At 36.3% G+C, this 25,201-nt stretch overlaps 1 protein-coding gene across 6 annotated transcripts in view; it reads left to right on the forward strand.

Moving 5' to 3' along the window:
• Positions 1 to 25,201, forward strand: part of LOC145683440 (uncharacterized) — a 501,171-nt gene that overhangs the window by 122,656 nt on the left and 353,314 nt on the right. For 5 of the 6 annotated variants that reach the window (XM_081754773.1, XM_081754778.1, XM_081754779.1 and 2 more), the window contains exon 2: positions 20,060 to 20,161. In XM_081754773.1, coding sequence (XP_081610899.1) covers positions 20,114 to 20,161 — 48 coding nt within the window. In that variant the 5' untranslated portion in view covers positions 20,060 to 20,113. Of the gene's footprint in view, positions 1 to 20,056; positions 20,162 to 25,201 lie in introns of all 6 variants that reach the window. The other variant, XM_081754775.1, reaches the window with a different exon arrangement.

A 25,201-nucleotide genomic window follows, 5' to 3' on the forward strand; every position in this document is an offset into this window, starting at 1 on the left:
GCTGAGAAGGTAACCCTTTGACGTTAATGATGATGATGATTATTATTATTATTATTATTATTATTATTATTATTATTATTATTATTATTATTATTATTATTATTATTATTATTAATATTATGTATATTCTGTATATCGAGAAGCTTGTGGTGTTCTATGTCTTCTTGTGTGGCAGCGTAAGTTTCTTGGTGCTAATATTAGGATGTTACTGTGAAAATGACCTCTGCTAAAAGTTAGAGACTGAAATGCTTCATAGTAAAAATAATATTTAGTCTCTAAATTTTATTCACACAGTATGAATGAGTAAAATATATAAAAAAAATGAGAGAACGTTCACAAAATATTAATTCTGGTCACAAAACTGTTTTCGCTAGAAGACCTAACTTTCTTTGCTCAGAGTCTTTTTTAGCTAAGTTTTACTAATAGGAAGTGATCTTACATGAGTGTGTGGAATCCTCTCACCCACATGGCTGAATAACTTCTCTCCTTGTAACACTTAAGGTAACACTTAAAAAAAATGGATAAGATAATCTGTGGTTAAGTGAATTTTAAGAAGACGAACTATTAAAATGTTTTGTTCAAATAACTTGGCCTAAGGGACAAGATAAACAAATGAACAAGGCCTCTTAATTGTTTAAAGCGTGATAAAGTTGGGAATATAAGGAAAATCCAGGCTGGCTACGGGGGACGGAGGCAGCCATAACAAGGAGAAAAGTTATTCAGCCATGTGGGTGAGAGGATTCCACACACTCATGTAAGATCACTTCCTATTAGTAAAACTTAGCTAAAAAAGACTCTGAGCAAAGAAAGTTAGGTCTTCTAGCGAAAACAGTTTTGTGACCAGAATTAATATTTTGTGAACGTTCTCTCATTTTTTGTATATTTTACTCATTCATACTGTGTGAATAAAAGTTAGAGACTAAATATTATTTTTGCTAAATTAAGTTCTTTTACTGACTTCCATAGAGAAGAGATAAGAACAAATCCCCAATTATTATATGACAGCGTAGGATACTGACTACCGATACTCAAGAATGTTGAATTACCATTTTTATTAATCATAAGAATTTAGTACCTCAAACAACTACGATTCATTAATGCAATTGATTTCTAATATAAGTAAATAGTTATTTAATCATGGCGTTTAAAATATGTGTAGCTGGTTGACTTAAGTGGAAGCAAACACACTTTTACAGGTAAAGAAAATAACTTATAGGTTCATGCCTCTACTTGAAGAGGATCTTTCTATTCGTGTGGGCAACAGCAAACATATCCACAACTTGTTAAAGATCTAACGGTTTAGCAATTTTCTTCTCAACATAAAGTAACACTAAGTTTTTCAACCTATCATGAGTCATTGAATTGCGTATACAAGTCTTTAATCTTTTCAAAGAAGAGAATGACCTTTCACATGTAGCAATAGAAACTGATATAATCATAGAGATGATACCTAGCTTGTAGGTTTCTAGGAATGCGTTTTTGTAGACACAAAGATCAACGAAATTCGTTAAGGAATCAGCTTTGGTTTTCTTCTTGTCTTCATACAACTTAATTGTTAGAGCAACACCCACTATGCTTTATTTCTTGTTTAATTATGCTTTATTTTTTCAAATTATGCTTTATTGTTAATTTAAATGATTATTTTACATTAATCGTGTATAATGTATAATATTTATTATACATTAAATATTCTAAATATCTTGATCTATTTATTGATACTTTTTTGCAACTAGTTTCTCTCTTATTTAATGAACTTTCTACTTAATTCATTGTAAAGAGATGTGCTTTGCTCGAATAATTTTTCTCTATCATTTGTGTGCGCCTTACAGGTACATATATATAGAAAGGGAAAGTAAAAGATGCAACCAAAAAGTACAGAAAGTGCTCAACTTCAAGAGGTACACATAACAATATAGTGTGGAGTTCACCTGCGTACAGTTAGCCCCCCCTCATGCTAAATTTAAAATTATTTTTATGTCAATCGTTTGATCATCGTTTGATCAGGTATGATCAACAATTTTTAACGTTTGATCAGCTTTACTAACATAAATATAAGCGATATTTAGTAGGGGGGCTAACTACACGCTAGCCCCACTTCACGTCAGATTCGAAATTTTTTGATGTCAATCGTTTGATCATCGTTTGATCAGGTTTGATCAACAATTTTCAACGTTTGATCAACTTTAGTAACAGAGATATAAGGGTTCCAAAATGGGGGCCAGCCCCCCCTTCACCTCCGATTCGACTTTTTCTTATGTCAATCGTTTGATCATCGTTTGATCAGGTATGATCAACAATTTTTAACGTTTGATCCGCTTTACTAACATAAATATAAGCGATATTTAGTAGGGGGGGGCTAACTACACGATAGCCCCCCTTCACGTCAGATTCGAAATTTTTTGATGTCAATCGTTTGATCATCGTTTGATCAGGTTTAATCAACAATTTTCAACGTTTGATCAACTTTAGTAACAGAGATATAAGGGTTCCAAAATGGGGGGCCAGCACCCCCTTCACCTCCGATTCGACTTTTCCTTATGTCAATCGTTTAATCATCGTTTGATCAGGTATGATCAACAATTTTTAACGTTTGATCAGCTTTACTAACATAAATATAAGCGATATTTAGTAGGGGGGGCTAACAACACGCTAGCCCCCCCTTCACGTCAGATTCGAAATTTTTTGATGTCAATCGTTTGATCATCGTTTGATCAGGTTTGATCAACAATTTTCAACGTTTGATCAACTTTAGTAACAGAGATAGAAGGGTTCCAAATGGGGGGCCAGCCCCCCTTCACCTCCGATTCGACTTTTTCTTATGTCAATCGTTTGATCATCGTTTGATCAGGTATGATCAACAATTTTCAACGTTTGATCAACTTTAGTAACAGAGATATAAGGGTTCCAAAATGGGGGGCCAACCCCCACTTCACCTCCGATTCGACTTTTTCTTATGTCAATCGTTTGATCATCGTTTGATCAGGTATGATCAACAATTTTTTACGTCTGAACAGCTTTACTAACATAAATATATTCTATTTTAGTAGGTCGGGGGGCGCGGTGGCTCAGTGGTAGAGCGTTCACCTCCGGTGCTTGGGGTCCCTGGTTCGATCCCAACTCGCGCCGTGTGGACTTTGTGGTGTACAAACACCGTGCTCGTGGGTTTTCTCTCCGTTCTCCCGTTTCCTCCCACTTTCTTCATTCCACCATTTCACTCATTTCTCATTATCACCGTCTCCTTTAGCCTAACCGGCATAACCGTGGGACGTTAAACTTAAAGATTTCATTTCATTTTCATTTTCTATTTTAGTAGGGGGGCTAACTAACTACACGCTAGCCCCCCTTCACCTCCGATTCGAAATTTTTCGATGACAATCGTTTGATCATCGTTTGATCAGGTTTAATGAACAATTCTCAGCGTGTGATAAACTTTAGTAACAGAGATATAAGGGTTACAAAATGGGGTGCCAGCCCCCTTCACCTCCGATTCGATATTTTCTAATGTCAATCTTTAATCTTCGTTTGATCAGGTATGATCAACAATTTTTAACGTTTGATGAACTTTACTAACAGAGTTATAAAAGTTTGATAAGTTTGAGAAAGAAATAATGCTAAATTGCCACCTACAGGGGAAACATTCGGTTATCTACCGAGCGACGCAAATCTGTATTCAACATAGGGGTTGGTGGGGGAGTGACGGATAAGACCGTTAGCAAGTTTTTAAGATGTTTAAAATAATTATGAAGTTGAGAAACAATGCTGTGGAGTATCAGAAAACTAGAATTGTCTTTAGGGATGCGCACGAGACAAGATTTGCGGCTGTCTCATCTCGAAAATGTTCTGTCAAAGTGATGTCTCGACTCGAAAAACGTATATTATTGTATTGAAAGAGCTGTGTCTTTACTCGAATTTTGTCAGGAAATTCCAGTCTCGACTCGTTTCGTGCGCATCCATAATTGTCTTCAAGATTGGGAGACCTGCAGGGGCAGATTTGAGGCTATTCTGAGAGGACGTAAATTTCTTCTCACTTTCCTTTGTGGTAATCGGACACAAATAATCATATTTTCCCCCAAAACACATTTCAAATCGAATTATTGGGGGGACAGTCCCCCTCAGTTCTAAGATTGGAAGGGACTCATCCCCCCGGAGTTTCGCCAGTGTATCTACCTATGCAGAAAATTAAAGTAAATCGGAATTCTGTATGCTAATAGGATGGACCAATAAAAATCTCTTCCCTGAAGGAAAATGAGTGCAGAAAGTTGGAGAGTATAAATTCTCTTCTTTTCGTTTCAAGTGATTGAAATAGCGCGTTGTTTCACAATAATGAGACAAAGGGAGTCAAGATAGGTAGCCTATGTAAAACTAACATGAAAAGTTTTTTTTTTTTTTTTTAACTCTCTTGGACAATGGAGTAGTGAAGAAACTCCTGAATCAGCAACATCAAATAACAGCTGAAAAATCTTCATGCATCAATTTACGGTAAGTACCGTATTGTGATCTTTCGTGTACAGTCGGAAACAATAATAAGTAAAGGTGGAGGTATAAGAAACAATAGGTCCAACCTATACTTAATATTGTTTCTGACTGTACATCTACTCTTGCTTACTTCTTACTTATTTCTGTATAATTTCCTTGTGTGGACTGCTAACAAACTTTAAACGTTTAGGTACTTGTGTGCCCAAGGACGTAGACATTTCGAGACCTTAGGCGACAAATATTTCGGCGTCGCTTCCCCCCCACCTTCGGTGCCTTCACCTAGACGAAACTTACACCTTTCTTAGTATCTGTTAATAATTACGTTTGCAAGTTTCTACAAACATTGGAAATTATATACAAAAATACATGTTATTATCTTTGCTATTTTATTTCAAAACTTAACTTTCATATTGATGTATGTAATTTATATCAGATTGCTCTACTGTAATACAAAAGCAATGCCGAAGGCGTTATTCAGAGTTGTATATTTTTATGCATTTTGTACTTCTATAGGTTTTACATAAACATTATTCTTCTCGTGCTAAACTGAGCACTTCTACCAATATATATAGGTATATAGTGTATTATAATTTAAACAATATGTTAAGTGTGGCAAGTGCAAACCATCATATGTTTCACTTACGAGCCGCCACCGCTATCAATTTTACTTTCTTCTTTACCTAGAACATTGTTGAGCTTGCTTGGAAAGAACTAAAATATATTTAATTATTTGTTTGTAACGGTGTTGGTCCGACAGCATTTTCTTTGATAAGGACACCAGTGACCGCCATGACGTACACAGCAGCCGCAGGTTCCCGTGTAAGCTATTTTTTAAAATACCTGTATATATGATTAACATTTTTCGAAGGCAAAAGTAAGGTTACTTTTTTGAAGAGATCAGGGCTGTAGCCAGCAGGTTTTAGTAGGAGGGGCATTCGTTTATTGAAGAGGGGCCAGCTACAATGTATAAAACAAACAAAGAAGAAAAAAAAACATGTGTTGCAGTTAGTGTTTTTTGAGACCTGAAAAATCGGAAAATTTTTGTTTCCTTCCAGAAAAGTAAAAACACTGTTATTTAGCTTATTATTATTATTATTATTATTATTATTATTATTATTATTATAATTATTATTATTATTATTATTATTATTTCTTTTTCTCCATAAATTATGTTCCATTTAGTTTTTATTATGTTTCAAGAACTACTGAACCGGACCAAACATTATACCTTTGTGTACAACTATTTCAATTTAAGCCCTTGGACACAACCTATCTATAAAGGTTACCAAGAAAGTTATATCGCTTTTTCACCCACCACCTTCGAACATCGATGTATTACCTCTGGCTAAGACTACCTGGAAGATTAAAGGTAGTCCCCATCAGCATCGACGATCTTCTGCCAAAATTCTGGGAGGCCATGGATTACATCGCGGTAGAACTTCGTAGAGCGTGAAGCGAAGAAGATATCAAGTGAATTTTGTATCTCTACTAGGGATTTGAACTGGCATCCTCTAAGGTGACTGTCCAAGGGATGGATCAGGTGATAATCGTACGGTGCAATGTCCGGGGAGTATAGCCGATGCAATTGTGTTTCCCATTCTAGGTGTAGAATGGTGTCCCGGGTCATCCTTACCACGTGGGGCTTATCGTTATCCTGTAACAGGAGGACCCGTTTGCGATTCAAAACTGCTGGCTCCACATCTTTGAGTTTTCCTTGGACACGGCTCAACTGCTGACAGTACACAGTTGCATTGATGCTCTGACCAAGTGGTAGCAGTTTAAGATGCATGATGCAGCGAGCACTCCACCCAACACACAAGAGAACTTTCTTCTGGTGCAGTACTGGTTTCGACTGTTTTGGAACTGGTTCATGGATGCTAATCAATGATGGCGGCACCGTGGAGCTTCGTACAGGTCCCACTTATCATCACATGTCAACACCCTGTCCAGAAATGGCTCCTTCCTCAGACGAGACGACAAAGAAACACAGGTGTCTGTCTGTTCGCGTTGCCTTCTGGCCCGGAGTTTAATCATGCGAGATTCATCGACCCAACTTGTAGTGTTTCCACAGTTGATGGAGGTGCTGCCGAATGATTTCTTCACTCATATTGAATTGTAGTCCCAGTTCCTCACACGTCTGACACTGTTAGCCTAAATTATTGCTTGCAGATCTTCATTTTGTACATGTGTTGGTCTTCCGGCATGTGATGCGTCTTCGAGTGTTTCGTCACCGTCCTTAAACTTGTTAAACTACCACTAAACTATCCGCGTAGTCACGACACCCTCACAAAAGGCCTGGCATATCTTCTACTTCACTGCAGCGTCATTTGACCCCAGTTTGAACTCGTACAACATATACGCCCTTATGATTCTGTGGAGGTCCCATATTCACTCTGTCCTTACGCAAGTTCACGGAATAACTGAACTGTCACAACCAGTTAGTACGTTGGATATACCCACACCAACAACTGACCTTCGCCTTATCTCCATTCGCATTCAACTCACGGTGTGAGGGCCAATGGATCACATACCTCCACAAAAAGGGACAGAACATTCTTGGCTACCTTTATACATAAGACTGATCTTAGGAATTGCACTTAATTCCTTTAAGATTTCTTGACAAAAATATTTATTTATTATTCGTCACTAAAAATTATAATTATTTTATTAACAGGTATATATCCTGTTACACATCAAGTAGCATTAAAAAGAGCGAATGAAATCTGAACTGAAAAACTGAAAAAAACACGTTATTTTCCACCAAATTTTCCATCTGATAAAAAAATTAAAAAAACACTAGTTACATATAAATATATATATAATATCGTTACTAATTAGTTTAATGCCGTTGTTTAATGGTAGCATTTGAAGTACCTTGTTAAAACATTTGACTTCAAACTGTCAAATATGAATCGCAGTAAATTGAAGACTTTGGGGCAAAAACACGTCAAGTCCAAAAAGTGAGTGTGTAAAGTTGATAGCTTCACAAGGTTTTCTCGCCATCGGATTTTCTTCAAACTTGGCACATACTTGACCGAAAATAAATAGACACCTTTTTTTTGTTTCTTTCGTGAAATAAGTTGAGGCCAAAGGGCCCCTTTTCAAAAAGGGCCTCCTTGGTTAAAAGGGCCACATTAAAGAAATGAAACTCTGCCGATGGAAAGATGATTAAAAATAGGAAATACGTGTTTTGTCGTTTCTACGAGAATAGAGCTGTAGAGGGCAATGGCCTCCTTCTAAATGATAAAGGACATAACCCTTAGGAAATTGGATTTCCGTGGAATTGCTTCAAACCGTGATATGTTCTAGATGTTATGTTCCTAAGAAAACGTCTCAATAGGCACAACCACAAATCACTGACCGTTTGGCCACTACAGGGCCACTTTTTAGAAAACAGCCGAATATAACCACATTCTGAATTTTGGTAAAGTGACTAAAGCCGTGATGTGTTGTAGATATTGTGATCTTGAGAAAAAATCTGAATGGGCATAACCAGCAATCATTGATCGTTTGGCCACTCAGGGCGACTTTTTTGAAAGCAGCCGAAGATAGTGATATTGTGGATTTCGATGAAAATGACTGAAACTGTGATATGTTCTAGATGTTGTGATCCTGAGAAAAAGTCTGAACAAGCCAAGAAGCACAACCACCAATAACTGACTGGTTACTACAGGGTCGCCTTTTTGGCAAAAGAAGGTAACGGTATTCTAGATTTCGGTGGAATTACTTGTAACCGTGATATGTTGTAGATATTATGACCCTGAGGAAAAGTCTTCACGGGCACAACTACCACTCGCTGACCATTTGGCTGCTACGAGACCACTGTTTTGAAAGCAACCGAAAATAGTGATCTTGTGGATTTCAGTGAAAATGACTGAAACTGTGTTATGTTGTAGATATTGTGATCCTGAGAAAAGGTTTTAATGGACACAACCACTAATCACTGACCGTTTGACCACTACGAGGACACTTTTTTTGAAAGCAGCCGAACCGAAGATAGTGATGTTCTGTATTTCGGTCAAAATGACAGAAACCGTGATATGTTGTAGATATTGTCATCCTGAGAAAAAAGTCTCAATGGACACAATCACAAATCTCTAATTGTTTGGTCACTACAGGGCTACTTTCTTGAAAACAGCTGAGTACAACGATGTTCTGGATTTCAGTAAGATTGAGTAAGACTAAGATATGTTGAAGATCTCATCATGAGAAAAAGTCTTAATGGACACAACTATCGAATTATGACCGTTTGGCCACTACAGGCTCAGATTTTTTTTTAAAACAGCCGAGTATAATGACATTTTTTATTTCAGTGTAAATGAATGAAACTGTGATACATTGTAAGTCGTGATCCTAAGAAAAAATGTCTAGGACATTCTAGAGTTTTCCTTTGTCTCGCAAAATGAGCATCTGAATGTTATCTACCGGTATGCTTAAATAATATTGGCCGCTACTCTTCCATCCCTTTTTCGGGTTGTGAGATAATTTAGAACTTTTCATGATTTTATACAATTCTACCAGAAATCCAGGTATCCTTACCTTCTTCTGTTTTAAAAAATGTGGCCCCGTAGTTGCTAAATGGTCACTGATTGGTGTTTGTGTCCATTAAGATTTTTTCTCAGGATCACAATATCTACAACATATCATGATTTCAAGCAATTCTACCGACATCCAGAATACTGTTACCTTCTGTTCTTTTTTTAAGTGGCCCTGTAGTGGCCAAACCGTCATTATTTGGTGGGTGCGCACGTTGAGACTTTTCTCTGGATCACAATATCTACAACATATCAAGGTTTCAAGCAATGCCACCGAAATCCAGAATAACGTTACCTTCTGCTGTTTTCAAAAAAGTGGCCCTGTAGTGGCCAAACGGTCAGTGATTGCTGTCTGTGCTTATTGATACATTTTCTCTCGATCACAACATTCACAACATATAAGAGTTTCAGTCATTTTGATCGAAATCCACAATATCAGGATATTCGGCTGCTTTTAAAAACGTGGCCCTGCAGTGGTCAAACTATCAGTGATTTGTGGTGTTTAATTTAATGATGATTTTACTAATATTTGATTAAATGCTAATTAGTCTTAGATATAAATGCGTATAGTGGTTAGTATCTTATTACTCAAGATAACAGCTAAATGATAAATTGGTAGTACATAAAAGAAAAGAAATTCAATGAATATGTTTATTACAAAAGATTTCTATAACATTATTACACATGTGCAGACATGGTATTGTCAAATATCAAATATTTAGTGAGCTCAAAAGTCTGCAAAGTATTACAATATTAATTCATTAATAAATGATAAATTTAGCTTTAAGAGCTGTTATACTTGAGGCCTTAGCAGGAGACTGCCAGAAGAAATTACTTCTTCAAAGAGACTTGATTATTCAAAAGGTAAAGAACTTACATTTAACGTTAGGAGGTCTCTCTCTCAGCTCGATGTTAACCATCATCGTCGAAGCTTCAAAGTCCAATTGCAAGTCGCAAGATGACGGAGTAGCGAAGACAAGACAAGACAATGATGAGATTGAGATTGAGATAAATAGTTCCAAATTTTCAAGCTTTTATACTAGTTTGAGAGAGCGAAAACAACTTGTACGTAATCAGTTCTTGTAACTTATTTTCGTTGTGGGTTTTCTTTTTAAGAGTTGTTTGTCTTATGACGTCTAACGTTATTTTCTTCCGTACAACACTGATGAAATGTTTTTTTTAATTGTACACTCATATACAGAAGTTTTGTTTTTAATATTTCAATAAATTAATTAAACATGACAGTGGTTATATCCGTTAAGACTTATTCTTAGGATCACAATATCTACAGCATATCACGGTTTTAGTCATTTTTACCGAAATCCAGAATGTCGTTATCATCGGCTGTTTTAAAAAAAGTGGCCCTGTAGTGGCCAAACGGTCAGTGATTTGTGAGTGTGTCCATTGAGACTTTTTCTCAGAAACATCATATCTACAACATATCACGGTTTCAAGCAGTTCCACGAAAATCCCATTTCCGTAAGGATTGTGCGGGATCCTTTGTCATTTCGAATTGGGCATTAGCCCTATAACCCTTTTCTCGCAAAAACGACAAAACCGGTATTCCCTACTTTGAAGTCATCTTTGCATGGGCAGAGTTTAGTATCTTTAAAGTGGCCCTTTTAATCAAGGTGACCCTTTTTTGAAAAGGGGCCCTTTGCCCCTTTCAACCTATTTCCCGAAAGAAACAAAAAAATACGTGTCGATTTATTTTCGGTCTTGTATATATGTGCCAAGTTTGATGGAAATCTGATGAAGAGAAACGGAAAATTATTATTTATATATAAACATTAAAGCTGTTGTTTGGGGGGGGGGGAAGGAAGTCATTTGGGAGGCTAGCCCCGTTGGGAGCCCCCCGTGGCTACACCCCTGGAAGAGATAAAAAACAATGCAAGCCGTTCTCACTGTCATGGCACCCAAGCAGGGGGTTCCTCACACCCTTTTTTATGCTAGTCACTTTGACCCAGGTGGGTGAAACAAAGATCAGCAGTGTGTCAGAAATATAAACATCTAGAACCGGTTTTCTTTTAGCTTCATTAAAATAATAATAATAAATACAAATTTCCACTTGTAGAAAGAAATAATTCCGCGTGAGTCGATGAATGCTTTAACATTGTAATTGAATCTGGAACACTATCACAAAATAATTGGTGCATCGTTACTGGTTCTTAGTGCAACAACCCCTAACGTTAGTGGTTCATTAGTGTAGGTGCTACAAGTAAAATATCATTGGGGTCATGATGAACTTGCCCACACTTCAAGCACTAATGAAAAAAATTGTGCCATTCGTTAGTGCATCATTAGTACTTTTAGAAAAAAAAAATAACAGTTTGTATGGAATTTGATATTTCTGAAATTGTCCACCCCCCCCCCCCACACCAAAAATCTTGAATAAATCCCAAAATATGGTAACGTTAACATTAGTGCTCAGTGCGTTTAAGAGAACTAACGATGCACTTACGATTGCCGTTAACCCATGTAACTTATCTATGTCAGTTAGTATGAAATTTGATAATTCTGAAGTCGGACCACCCACCGAAAATCTTGAATAAGTCCCACAAAAGGGTAATACTAACCTTAGTGCTTAGTGCGTTTTAGTGCACTAATAATGCACTAATGATGTGATAAGTTTGGTGAAAATCTGTCTGCATAAAGACGGGTGGCGAGCAAACTTCATATGAAGAAAGACCCCACCAAAAATCTTCAAAAACTCGTAAACTCTGATAGCACTAACGTTAGTTCTTAGTGCACTAATGTGCACTAACGATGCACTTCCGATGGACGACGTTTGGTTTAATTTGGGAAAGGTGAAGGGCCAACATCAGACACGTAAGTTCATGGTTTGTTCATGGTAGATTGCGTAAGTTTGTCAATTTTCTCGAAATACTGGGAGGCCACAATTTTTTAAAAAAGTTGTGCAAAAGTGTACAAAATTCATATATTATTTTGTTTACTTAAGTCATCGGTATGAAGATTCCGCACTCCAAGTTGATGGTTGAGTTCGAAATTTTAGAGCTAATTTTCTGGAAACACAGGGGTGAACAAAATTATTTGAGTTTAGTTGATTTTGAGTTTAACGTCCTTTCAGCAGCGAGGCTATATGAGGCGGGACCTACTGATTAATGTGGAATCCGAACCACATGAGCTCCCGCTGGGAATCGAACCCAGATCTCCCACACCAAAGGCGCGTACGCTACCGATTAGCCACGGAGGAGCTCACAAAATTATGTGAATGCTGTACAAAATTCTACGGGACAGGTACAATCTTATTTGCTAAATATATGTCCGATATTGAAAATCGGCACTCCAAGTTGATGGTTTGCTTATGACAGAAACCACAACTTTAAGGCCATTTTTTTTCGAAATACAGGGGTATACAAATTTTTTAAAAGGTGTACAAAAATGTACAAAATTCGTAGATTATTTTTGTCTACTTAAGTCTTCGATATGAACACTCCGTACTCCAACATGATCGTTGAGTTCGAAACTTTGACGGTAATTTTCTCGAAACACAGAAGTGTACAAAATTATTTTAAAGGTGTACAAAATTGTACGAAATTCGCATATTATTTTTAGCTACCTAAATCTCGAATCTGATGATTCCGCACTCGAACGTCAAGTTGGAGTGCGGAATTTTGATCGCAAATTTCTGGAAACACATGGGTGTACAAATGTGTTTAAAAGATGCACAAAATGTGTACAAAATTATGAACATGTTTAATATGTGATTTGCCGATTCCGGACTCCAAGTTGACGGACCTTTAGACCCTATTAAACGTGTAATAGTGTTTATATATTTAATTCAATTATATACGCCACGCATTTCTTTACTTTTAAAGATTTTGCATAAATATTATTCTTACCATGCGAAGCCCAGCATTTCAGCCAAAGGGTATTTATGTAATTGTTCCCTTTCTATTACACATTCTTGTTTCATTGTTTGAAAACACACTTAAAATACACTCAAATACACTTAATAGTTGTTTATTTCTAGCAGTGTTACAAGTCTCTGTAATAAAGTTAATCAAACGTTGGCAAATTGTTGTTCAAACCTGAATAAACGTAGATAAAACAACTGATATAAGAAAACACCAAATTGGAGGTGTAAGGGAAGAGGCTGGCGCCCCATTTTTTAACCCTTCTTTCAATGTTAGTAAAATTCGTCAAACTTTGAAAATTGTTGATCAAATTTGACCAAACGATGATCAATGGATTGGCATCAAAAAATTTCAATTCTGACATGAAATGGGGCTAGCGTGTACTTAGCCCCCCGTACTAAATATAGCTTATATTTATATTAGTAACGATGATGAAACGTTAAAAATTGTTGATCATACCTGATAAAACGATGACCAAACGATTGACATAGGAAAAGATCAAATCGGAGGTGAAGGAGGCTAGTGTGTAGTTAGCCCCCTACTAAAAATTGCTTAAATATATGTTAGTTACGCTGATCAAACGCTAAAAGCTCTTGATAACACCGGATCAAACGATTGAAATAAGAAAAGATCGAATCGGAGGTAAAGGGGGGGGGGCTGGTACCCCATTTTATAACCCTTATATCTCTGTTAGTGAAGTTGATCAAACGTTAAAAATTGTTGATCATACCTGATCAAACGATGATCAAACAATTGACATAAGAAAAGATCAATTCACAGGCCAAGGGGGGAAGTGTCCTTCATTTTGTAACCCTTATATCTCTGTTAGTATAGTTGATCAAATGTTGAAAATTGTTGATCAAATCTGATCAAACGATGATCAAACGATTGTCATCGAAAAATTTCGAATCGGAGGTGAAGGGGGGGGCTAGCGTGTAGTTAGTTAGCCCCCCTACTAAAATAGAAAATGAAATGAAATCTTTAAGTTTAACGTCCCACGGTTATGCCGGTTAGGCTAAAGGAGACGGTGATAATGAGAAATGAGTGAAATGGTGGAATGAAGAAAGTGGGAGGAAACGGGAGAACCAAGAGAAAACCCACGAGCACGGTGTTTGTACACCACAAAGTCCACACGGCGCGAGTTGGGATCGAACCAGGGACCCCAAGCACCGGAGGTGAACGCTCTACCACTGAGCCACCGCGCCCCCCGACCTACTAAAATAGAATATATTTATGTTAGTAAAGCTGTTCAGACGTAAAAAATTGTTGATCATACCTGATCAAACGATTGACATAAGAAAAAGTCGAATCGGAGGTGAAGGGGGGCTGGCCCCCCATTTTGGAACCCTTATATCTCTGTTACTAAAGTTGATCAAACGTTGAAAATTGTTGATCATACCTGACCAAACGATGATCAAACGATTGACATCAAAAAATTTCGAATCTGACGTGAAGGGGGGCTAGTGTGTAGTTAGCCCCCCTACTAAATATCGCTTATATTTATGTTAGTAAAGCTGATCAAACGTTAAAAATTGTTGATCATACCTGATCAAACGATGATCAAACGATTGACATAAGAAAAAGTCGAATCGGAGGTGAAGGGGGGCTAGCCCCCCATTTTGGAACCCTTATATCTCTGTTACTAAAGTTGAACAAACGTTGAAAATTGTTGATCAAACCTGATCAAACGATGATCAAACGATTGACATAAGAAAAAGTCGAATCGGAGGTGAAGGGGGCTAGCCCCCCATTTTGGATCCCTTATATCTCTGTTACTAAAGTTGATCAAACGTTGAAAATTGTTGATTAAACCTGATCAGACGATGATCAAACGATTGACATCAAAAAATTTCGAATCTGACGTGAAGGGGGGGCTAGCGTGTAGTTAGCCCCCCCTACTAAATATCGCTTATATTTATGTTAGTAAAGCGGATCAAACGTTAAAAATTGTTGATCATACCTGATCAAACGATGATCAAACGATTGACATAAGAAAAAGTCGAATCGGAGGTGAAGGGGGGGCTGGCCCCCCATTTTGGAACCCTTATATCTCTGTTACTAAAGTTGATCAAACGTTGAAAATTGTTGATCAAACCTGATCAAATGATGATCAAACGATTGACATCAAAAAATTTCGAATCTGACGTGAAGGGGGGGGCTAGCGTGTAGTTAGCCCCCCTACTAAATATCGCTTATATTTATGTTAGTAAAGCTGATCAAACGTTAAAAATTGTTGATTATACCTGATCAAACGATTGACATAAGAAAAAGTTAAATCGGAGGTGAAGGGGGGCTGGCCCCCCATTTTGGAACCCTTATATCTCTGTTGCTAAAGTTGATCAAACGTTGAAAATTGTTGATCAAACCTGATCAAACGATGATCAAACGATTGACATCAAAAAATTTCGAATCTGACGTGAAGGGGGGGCTAGCGTGTAGTTAGCCCCCCTACTAAATATCGCTTATATTTATGTTAGTAAAGCTGATCAAACGTTAAAAATTGTTGATCATACCTGATCAAATGATGATCAAACGATTGACAAAAATAATTTTAAATTTAGCATGAGGGGGGGCTAACTGCACGCAGGTTGGAGTTCTTGTGTACTATTCATTGTTGGCGGAAAAATTTCTTCTTTTACTTTTTTTCTTTCCTCCACATCAAAGGATTACACCGAAAAGTTTACAGAAATGAAAATAAGCTTTTCATTGTTGCATTGTTATGTTCTCAATGATTTTGCATTGTAAATATTGGTTTTAAAAAATATTAACACAGTATGTTAAACTTTCAGTTAAAGAGAATTTTCCAAGAATTGTGCTATATATTTTAAATTATGCTTTATGCTTTATTTTCTAAAATTATGCTTTTAAAACTAGTTTCTTCTGGACCCTTAGACAATCACAATCATGTTCAAGGTACCAACCATATGTGTAAATTGCTGTTATGCTTTATATGCTTTTTATGCTTTTGGGTTGCTCTAATAATTGTGTTTGGGAGGGTTTTGAGTTCTCACTTTAATGTTTGCAGATCACTCCATAATGCTGGGTTATAGGCTCGACAATGTTGTAATTTTAAAAAGTTTTTACTTTTTGGATGTAGAGTGATGATTGATCTGATGATTTTGCAACATGATACAAAGCAGTTTTCCATATCAGAGATTGTCTATCAATAGTAGGGAGAAAAATGTCTCTTGATAGATATATTATCTTTAGAAAATTCGTTTTCTGCATCCAATGAAGGAAAAGATTAATCCAAAATGAATTTGTGATATTTCGATGTCTAGTTCGTTTCCACGAGGAACCTCTATATTGTATTTGTTTCCGGCTCTGGAATTCGAGACCACTTTCTTTGCACATCTCTAGACATTCTTCATAAATTTGTTCGAATATTATTCGTTGAGAGTCATATTTACCAGACCTCATCTTGGACAGCGTTTGAACTAGTGTATCTACAAGGATCAAACCTTCTGACATGTCTGCATCTACTTGAGATAAGGCGAAACTCAATGTTATAGCATGGCACCAGTAATCTTAATTTTAGCAGCCCGAAAACATTCCCTCGTGTACAGATCACACTAATTTTCCGGAGGGAATGATGGAGGTAAATAAATATCAGAAGTTCCAGATTTGTTTTAATACCGCATGATAATATAATGTGTTGAAGACAGATTTTATGAAAAAAAGGAATAAATGGATATGATAATTTGTAAAAAAAGTGATAGTGCTTAAGTGAATTATAAGAAAAAGCCTTGAAAAGTAATCAAGAGGAACCATTAATGTTTTTCCTTTGTTATAATAACTTGTCCTAAGGTACAACGGTGATAGAAACTAATAAGACTTTATAATTGCAAAAAAAAAAAAAAAAAAAAAAAGAAAAAGAAAAAAAAGAAAAAATCATAAAGCACTTAATTCGAAATTAAAGATTAATAACATTTGGTAATATAATGGGGATTCAGGCTGGCAGAGGGGGAGAGTGAAACGGAGACAACAGAGTCGTTTTTTTTAGCCATGTGCAAAGAGATTAACCTTGGACTTCGGGTGAGAGGTTACCATATACTCATGTGAGTTTCAATTGCTACCACTTGTAAAAGTTAGCTAAGAAAGACAGTTTGAGCATAGTTTTAGTTTCCTAGCGTAATTAGTTTTTGTGACAAGTAACTCGTATATGCAAATAGCAACGTTAATATCATCTTGTATGTTAGAATTGTCTTTGTGTAAATAAAATTGTAATTAAGCATTTCGAGGTAAAGCAGGTTCTTTTACTTAATTTCTACAAAGAAAAGGTTAGAACTTACCTCTTATGCACAGATACGACAGCGTGGGATACTGTCGGTCAGTAAATAATATAATCTTAAGTCATCTACCATACGTTACTAAATATAATTGATTAATAATTTTTATTAATCAATAAATAGTTGTTTGGTAGATAAACTCATAATAATAATAATAATAATAATAATAATAATAATAATAATAATAATAATAATAATAATAATAATAATAGTAATAATACCAAATTATTTAATGGATGCTATGCATTTGTTCTATGTCGCCATAATCAATGGAAATCAATTACTTAGTGTACGAAGACTTTTTTCGTCCAACACAAGTGTAATGTTTTACTGCAGTGCATGTTATTTGTAAGTATGCATATCATATTTTAGTATGACTTTCAACATTGAAGCGAATGAGAATGCCGACTGATTTTCTATTTTTCTGGTTGTTTGTCAAAAACAAAGGAGATGACTAGATAATGGACAGAGGTTAAAATGAATGTCCAGGTGGCGAGGTCACACAGATGTCCGTGAATTAGATCTTCCCGTACTACAAACTAAAACGAGTGGAGCTATTTTATTCGGAACGCAACGGTATTCTGCAGTTCGTAACTTTGTTGTCGAGAGATGTTTTAGAAGTAGTTTCACTTGTAGCCACTGGCAACTCACCGTTTGTCGACCTATAATAGCATCATCTGCGTGTGGGGGGCCATTAGGGGGCCAAGAATTTGAGCAAGGGGGCCCGGCCCCCCTTGGTCCTCCCTTGGCTCCGCCACTGATGGTGTCCATGGTTCGATCCTAGCTTGTGCTAAGTGGGCTTTGTGGTGGAAAAACGCCGTGTAGTGGGTTTTCTCGGGGTTCTCCTGTTTCCTCCCACTTTCTTCATTCCACCATTTCATTCATTTCTCATGGTCACCATATCCCTTAGCCTCGGTGCAGAATCGACGGACCTTAAACTGAATATTTCATTTTATTTCACCAAGCCCAAGGACACCGATACAAGAACAAGATAAAGATTGGATATGCAAGACGAAGTGCATAGTAATCTTGCTCTTGGCCTTGTTTTGGTGATCACCAAGTAGCGATGAGCGTATTTTCTTGCTTTCTGTATAGTATGAAATACCATAATCAAAATCACACTTGGTCTTCATTTGTACCGATGAAGCGAGCATTCTTGGCTCTTGTATAGCATGAAAGATAACCAAGACTACGAAATGCAGGACCAAGATTTGACTGCAAGACAAAGGATAAGACGCAGTATTGATGACCAAGACCCAGGGAGCGAATTGTTTGAATTTCATTTGTTGGGCTGAAAGTGATGAAATAAAATTAGTACTTTATAATTAATTATCATACTGTATTTTTAAATTTTAAATTACAAAATTCATATTATATATCTTCTTACGTGCAACTATATATACTGTAAAATACGTTTTAATTATCGAGAAAGAAAAATCAAAGTGGCACGGGTCCCGGAATCATAGGAACCTATTTTGGAATGAAAGTTGAAGGGTTGGAAAAAATCACAGTTGTTCTCCCGTTTCCTGATCCCTTATCATTGTCGTTAAATGATTTCCTTTTGTCTCCGCCAAGATACTCTTGCTACTGCCTTCCGAGAAGACCCCATGTCGTCCGAGCAGGTGAGAACACTGACCTTGAAGAAAAATTTCGTCACTTAGAACTAAAGCAACGTCGGACATTGGCATCAGTTATAAAAAGAAATAACTAAATCTCAAAAGTGCCAAATATTCATTAAGATGCATATACAAATCCCCCGCTTGATCTAGCTGACTTCGGTACACGTGGTCCGGGTTTAATTCCCAATGTGAGTGCATTTTGGTGTTCACCCAGTGTCGTGACCATAGTGCTCTCAAAGGGTCGGGTCAGCTCGGGTCCGGTTGTCGGGTCGGGTTATTCGGGTTGTCGGGTCGGGTCAATCGGGTCAGCTCGGGTCGGGTTATTCGGGTCGGGTTAACCGGGCCAGCTCGGGTCGGGTCAGTCAATTCGGGTCACGGGTCGGGTCGGGTCGGTCTTCAACCCCACCCGACCCGACCCGTTGAGAGCACTACTCATATCTTTTTCATTAAAAAAAGATGAAAATGAAATCTTTTAGTTTTACGTCCCATGGTTAGGCAAAAGGAGACAGTGATAATGAGAAATGAATGAAATGGTGAATGAAGAAAGTGGGAGAAAAGAGGAGAATCACGAGAAAACTTACGCATACGGTGTGTATCCACTACAAAGTCCACTTGACGCAATATAGGATCGAACCAGGGAGCCCAAGCACAAGAGGTGAACGCTCTAAAACTAAGTCACTGCGGCTCTACTCCTCAGTTGGTTTCAATCAGTAATTCTACGTCGCATCAACATATGTCTCAGTCTTAAATTACTGTGTGTGATGAATACGTTATTCCTAACTTTTGCACATAAGCTTTCATAAATAAAACATTTAGAGAACAACAATATAGCAACTATAAATATTTATTTCCCTTTTTGGACGACGAGAAATAGGCCAAAGCTCAATGTGTAGTGTATCGAAATAAAGGAAACTCTTACGCAGCATTAATTCTGGTTAAATCAGTTTTAGGCGCTCTATAATTAATGGTATGATAGTTGCTGCAATCTAAAAACGGTCCGCCCTTGGCTAACCACTTTGTCTTGTCACAATAATGTCAAAACTACAATAATGTGAGAACTATATCCCTAGCGTATGTGCTAACTGTGTGAGAATCAGAGAAATTATCCATGTACTTATTCTATCTTAATATTTATTTTCCTTAAAACATGTAATTGAATTTTTGAAAAGAGTTGAGACTTTGTTATACAATAACAAGTAAAAATGTTATATTCTCAATATGTTTATCTGGATATTTCTGATTCACGTTTTTATTTTCAGCAGCACCTTCCCAGAATTAAACATTATCGGTACTTAAAATAATTGTTAAGGATAACGATGACGTCAGGAATTTTGAAGTTTCTCCTACCTCTTCTACTCCAACAGGTAATTGTAATTCATTTGAGTACTATAAATAAAACCTTATAATTTATTTCAGAAATAAAGTGCACATACACACGTATATTTATTCAGATTGCTAGTGAACACTTTGAACAAATTGTAAAGGATGATTCCTCACAACAAAATAGGCTACGTGAAAAAAATATGTGGAACTCTGGGAAGAATTACACATGGTCAAAGAGCTAAGATTAGTGTTGTAAATAGAAAAAAAAAAACCGTTCGTATTTTTTCAGAAATGTACGTTTTTTTAAGAAAAAAACATTGCCTCTGTTTTTTTTTTTTGTAAATTTCGTTTTTTTTAAATAGTCATTTGTAATGCATCTTACGTCTATTTAAGTATGAAATATTTTTATGAAGGTATAATCACCGTAAAATGCAACATAAATTAAACGCTAGATACTGATACGCTACAAATATTTTACAATTTACATGAATACCATACCTATTAACAATTCGTATTTCAGCCGTTTTCATCAATATCAACTAAGAAATAAAAGTGGAAATTGAAATTTTGTTTTCTCGGGAAAGCAGGCCTTTAATAAGCACGAAAATAATGTCACGAAAAGTATAAAATTCAAATAACTTGTCTAAAGGTAAAAACTAATACTAATTTGCCTAATAGTATTTTTCTAAATGCCATATATAAATAATTTGTCGACTAGATATATATGATATGCAGAGCCGGCTCTATTATATATGCAACACGTGCATTTGCGTGGAGCGGCAAGTTTGGATGGTCCGGCAAAATCTGTCATAAGTATATTATTTAAATTAAATATTTCTTGTTGGAAACAGACCATGATGATGGCAGTTACATTTACTAAGCTGACCTTCTATTTGAATACTACATTCATAAATTATGTTTAGGTTGCATTAGTTTAAGGCCACATGGACAATGCTAAAGCAAATGGTCGAATAAATCCGAGCACAAATTACTTGATTTTTGCCAAATGCAAGAATTCAATTCTCGAATAGTAGTGAATATCTGTTCCATTTAGTAAGTTATTACATTTTTGATATGACAACTAGTCTTGTTTTTGTCAGAAACAAGTTCCTTATCATTGAAGATAGAAACAAGTTTTTTTTTAAAAAAAAAATGTTAACAAATATAGAAGAGAAATCAAGAAATAAAGATAAAAGAGCTAGTTGCACTGAAATTGCAAACTGATACATCGAGATTGAAGCTCGATAGTGAATAATTCTATAAAATGGATTACCATCTTTCCTCTGCAGGAGTGTTTGATTTTTAGTAAGTATTTATGCCTTTCTGAGTGCAACTGCACTTACCCTCACCTTTGTTGTTCACGCTAGAGTAGCATACTTAAAATCATGACTTTTAAGGTTTGTTCTTCCTGGAGAAAGGGGGAGGCGGCAAATTATGCCATTGCATGGGGCGACAAATTGACTAGGACCGGCCCTGATGATACGTATATACAAGACATGAATATAGGATGACACAATTTGATGTAATGCAGGATGTTTCAAAATTAATATTAGGGTTTTGAAACTTTGTAGTATCTATTACAATTAACTTACAGTTATAAATATTATATCAAATGAAAGAGCAACTCAAACAGTTTTGTACGCACGCATGTACATGTATTGTTTCTTCTGTCAGCCGTTAGAAAGAGCAAGCAGCAAAGATGTAGGCTAGAGAGCATAAAGTTTTTTGTGTTTTAATAAAGACTGAATCTGTACAGTGCAACGGTCTGTGTGAAGAATATTAAGGAGACGCTTGCAACTACGTCCTTATCGTTTGTAGTTGCTACAGGTCTAAAGTCTACAAACTACGGTTTACGTGCCAATTTCGCAAGTGAAATATTGCTGCATAACAATGAAGATTTTCTGGATCGTGTCGTCTTCAGTGATAAATCGACATTTCACCTAAGAGCTAATGTGAACACTCATAATGTTTGTATCTGGCAGTCAGCAAATCCTCAGGAGATGGTACACTTGAAACGAGACTCCCCTAAATTGAATGTGTTTTGTGCCATATGGCGGAAAGTTTATGGGCCTTTCTCGCCTATCGACTAGATGTGTGCCGTGTGACGAATGTATCTTACATTGAACACTTGTAGCAAAGACGGTTTGAGGTGCTCTTTTACTTGATGCATTGCTTATAATTGTACGTAAAATGTAATAAGTACTACGAAGACTTAAAACCCGATATTCATTTTGAAACACCCTGCATTTCTCACCAACAGTGTTGGAACTAAGATGTAGAAAGGAGAGAAAATTTTCCTTATAAAGTTATTGTTTACAACAACGATATTATTATTAGTCGAGACTATAACTCGACAACACAAGTAAGTAGTCAAAAAAAAAAAAAAGAAAAAAGAAAAAAAAAATGTAATCAAATGTATACTCGGTGGTCCAGGTGGCAAAAGTGGCACACACGGGTGTGTCATTTGTTGAATCCACTCCTGTGTGAACACTAATTAAGATATCGGGATATTATTCTTGCAAAATATGGTTGGACTATAGTTTATCATATTAATTTTTTTCTTCTGGTGTCGAATTTCCTTCTCAAATTTCACCCCAGTCAAAAATTCGAGAATTTTCTGATTTCGAATTTCTTTTACTTCTTTTTTCCCTGTAGCTTCCTTCGTTGTAGAAAGACCTCCTTAAGACTTGCCAGGTATATACCTCGGATGGATCAATTGACATCAATTGGACAGGCCTGCGCGCAGTGTTGCCAATTTGGGAAATTAAAATTTTCCTAAATTTGGGCAAAAAATTAGAAATTTTTGTTTATAAATCCCTACCTATACGTCCGAGTGCAAGTCAACTTACGCCAATCGAACATTTGTCCTTACTTAACAAACGCAAGTACAGATCGTTACAATGGGGTAATTAGGGAACGCACGAAATTCGTATTTAGGGTATAACCCTTGATTTTTCTAGTTTTTCCCTACTTTTCTGTTTACTTACATAATACCTACAATATATTTGTGGTAATTAGAAGATTTGTTCCTTAAATATCGTCATAATACTTGTAGGATATATTAGTGGTGTACCAATGTTTAATTTAAGATAGTTTGCGTCTGTCTGGTAGCAGTGTTACCAGCTACAGAAAATTTTAATTCCCAGATTTTAGGGGGAAATTTTGGAAAAAATATCTGTTTTGTCTCTATTATTTCCCTCTTGTTGGCTATATCGGACCAAACGTACCAGTATCTGGAAGTCTCGGTTTTGCTCTACACAACGCACTATAGAAAGTTTCAATAGGATAATTAGGGGAAGTACAGTTGAGGTTTACAATAGACCTTGTTCTCTAATTGGGAAGATAACTGTGATTTTTTTAAAGGTAGAATGAGATATTTTTTATTGACATGCTTACTTTATTAGATATCGTCACAATACTTGTAGGATATATTAGAGGGATACCAAAGCTTATTTTAAGATAGTTTGTGTGTGTCTGATAGTAGTGTGCCAACTACAGAAAATTTTAATTCCAGATTTTAGGGGCAAATTTTGGAAAAAAATCCCTTTTTTATTTCTATTATTTCCTTCTTGTTGGCTAAATTCGAACAAACGTAACAATGTCTAATAGCCTCATCCTTAGCCTACACAGCGCACCATAAAAAGTTTCACTAGAATAATTAGGGAAAGTACAGTTGAGGTTTATAATAAACCATGTTCTGTAAATGGTAAGAAAATGGTGAATTTCAGAGGTAGAATGAGATTGTTTTTTTAAATTTCATGCTTACTTTGTTATATATCGCCATGATACTTGTAGGATATATTCTTGGAGTACTAAGGTATATTTTCAGATAGTTTTCTTCTGTCTGATGGCAGTGTTTTCAGCCAAAACAATTAATTCCCGCTTTTAGGTGAAAAATTCGGAAAATTTCCCTTTTCCCCTCTATTATTACCCTCTTACTGGCTACATTGAAACAAACGTACCACTACCTGAAAGCTTCCTCTTTGCCCTACAGAACACACTTTAAAAAGTTTCAATAGGATAATTAGAGAAGCTGTAGCCCCGGCATATTTGATTTTTGCTTGTGAGGCGCAAAAAGTGTCAAAATTTCATGTGTATGACAGAATATTTTCTTTCTCTCTTTGGATGGAAGCAAACGACTTCAGGATTTCACTGTACCTTGTCAACACACCAAAATTTGTTTAGGTGATTTGAACCCATACAGCAGGAGTGGTACTAGATACAAAAAATTTTGAAATTCGGTTAGGGAATTTTTTGTAAATTTTCACCTCTACATTTCCCTCAATAATTTCCCACCCATTGGCAACACTGCAATGCAACTTACACCACAAAATAGTCACATCTATTTTCTAAAAAGCAAGGCCTTAACCATATCAATCGAATGAATGGTTTTTGAGCAATAAATCACTAACTGGAAATGTAGGAAAACGCCAAAAATGATCTGGGGCCGAAAGGAATAATCACACAATTTTGCTAGTATATAGGTACAAAGAAACAAAAGATTTGTAAGTTACGAGGGCTTGGACTCAAGTTCAGTTGATTATTTCAATAATCTGCAACGTAAATTAATAAATAATAGTTGCCAGAAAAAAACAGACATTTGAAAAAAAACATGAAAAAGAACGATGTTTTTTATTGAAAAAAAACTTCACAGAAAAAAAAACCGTTTTTTTATAACACTAGCTAAAATTCTCCAAAACCCGGAACAGGTGGTCTATAGTACACCTATCTACACATTCGATTGCAGGAATTTACTCTTACTGTGTTAAAAATACATGTATCAATAATGTGCGATAAATGCACTATGGCTTACCCATAGAACGCAAAAGATTCCCAAGCATCTTAGGGCGCAAACTTTTCTGCGAAGTAAAAAATAGGTGGGATGGAGAACATTTGAAGCGAACTATGCATGATTGCACAACAGCACTTGGGAAAACAATTTAACGATTCTCACAGTGAATTTTCGTGCTTTCCTTTCGTCCCACAAGACAGACCTACATCTGCAAAAACGCCTGATTATTTAACACATTCCGGACGAAGTGGGAGCTATAGCTCGCAGTGAATGTTTTGTCCCTGTAGAC

Source organism: Thermobia domestica, chromosome 4 (assembly GCF_964235325.1).
Source record: "Thermobia domestica chromosome 4, izTheDome1.hap1.1, whole genome shotgun sequence".
In the NCBI taxonomy this organism is placed as follows: Eukaryota; Metazoa; Arthropoda; class Insecta; order Zygentoma; family Lepismatidae; genus Thermobia; species Thermobia domestica.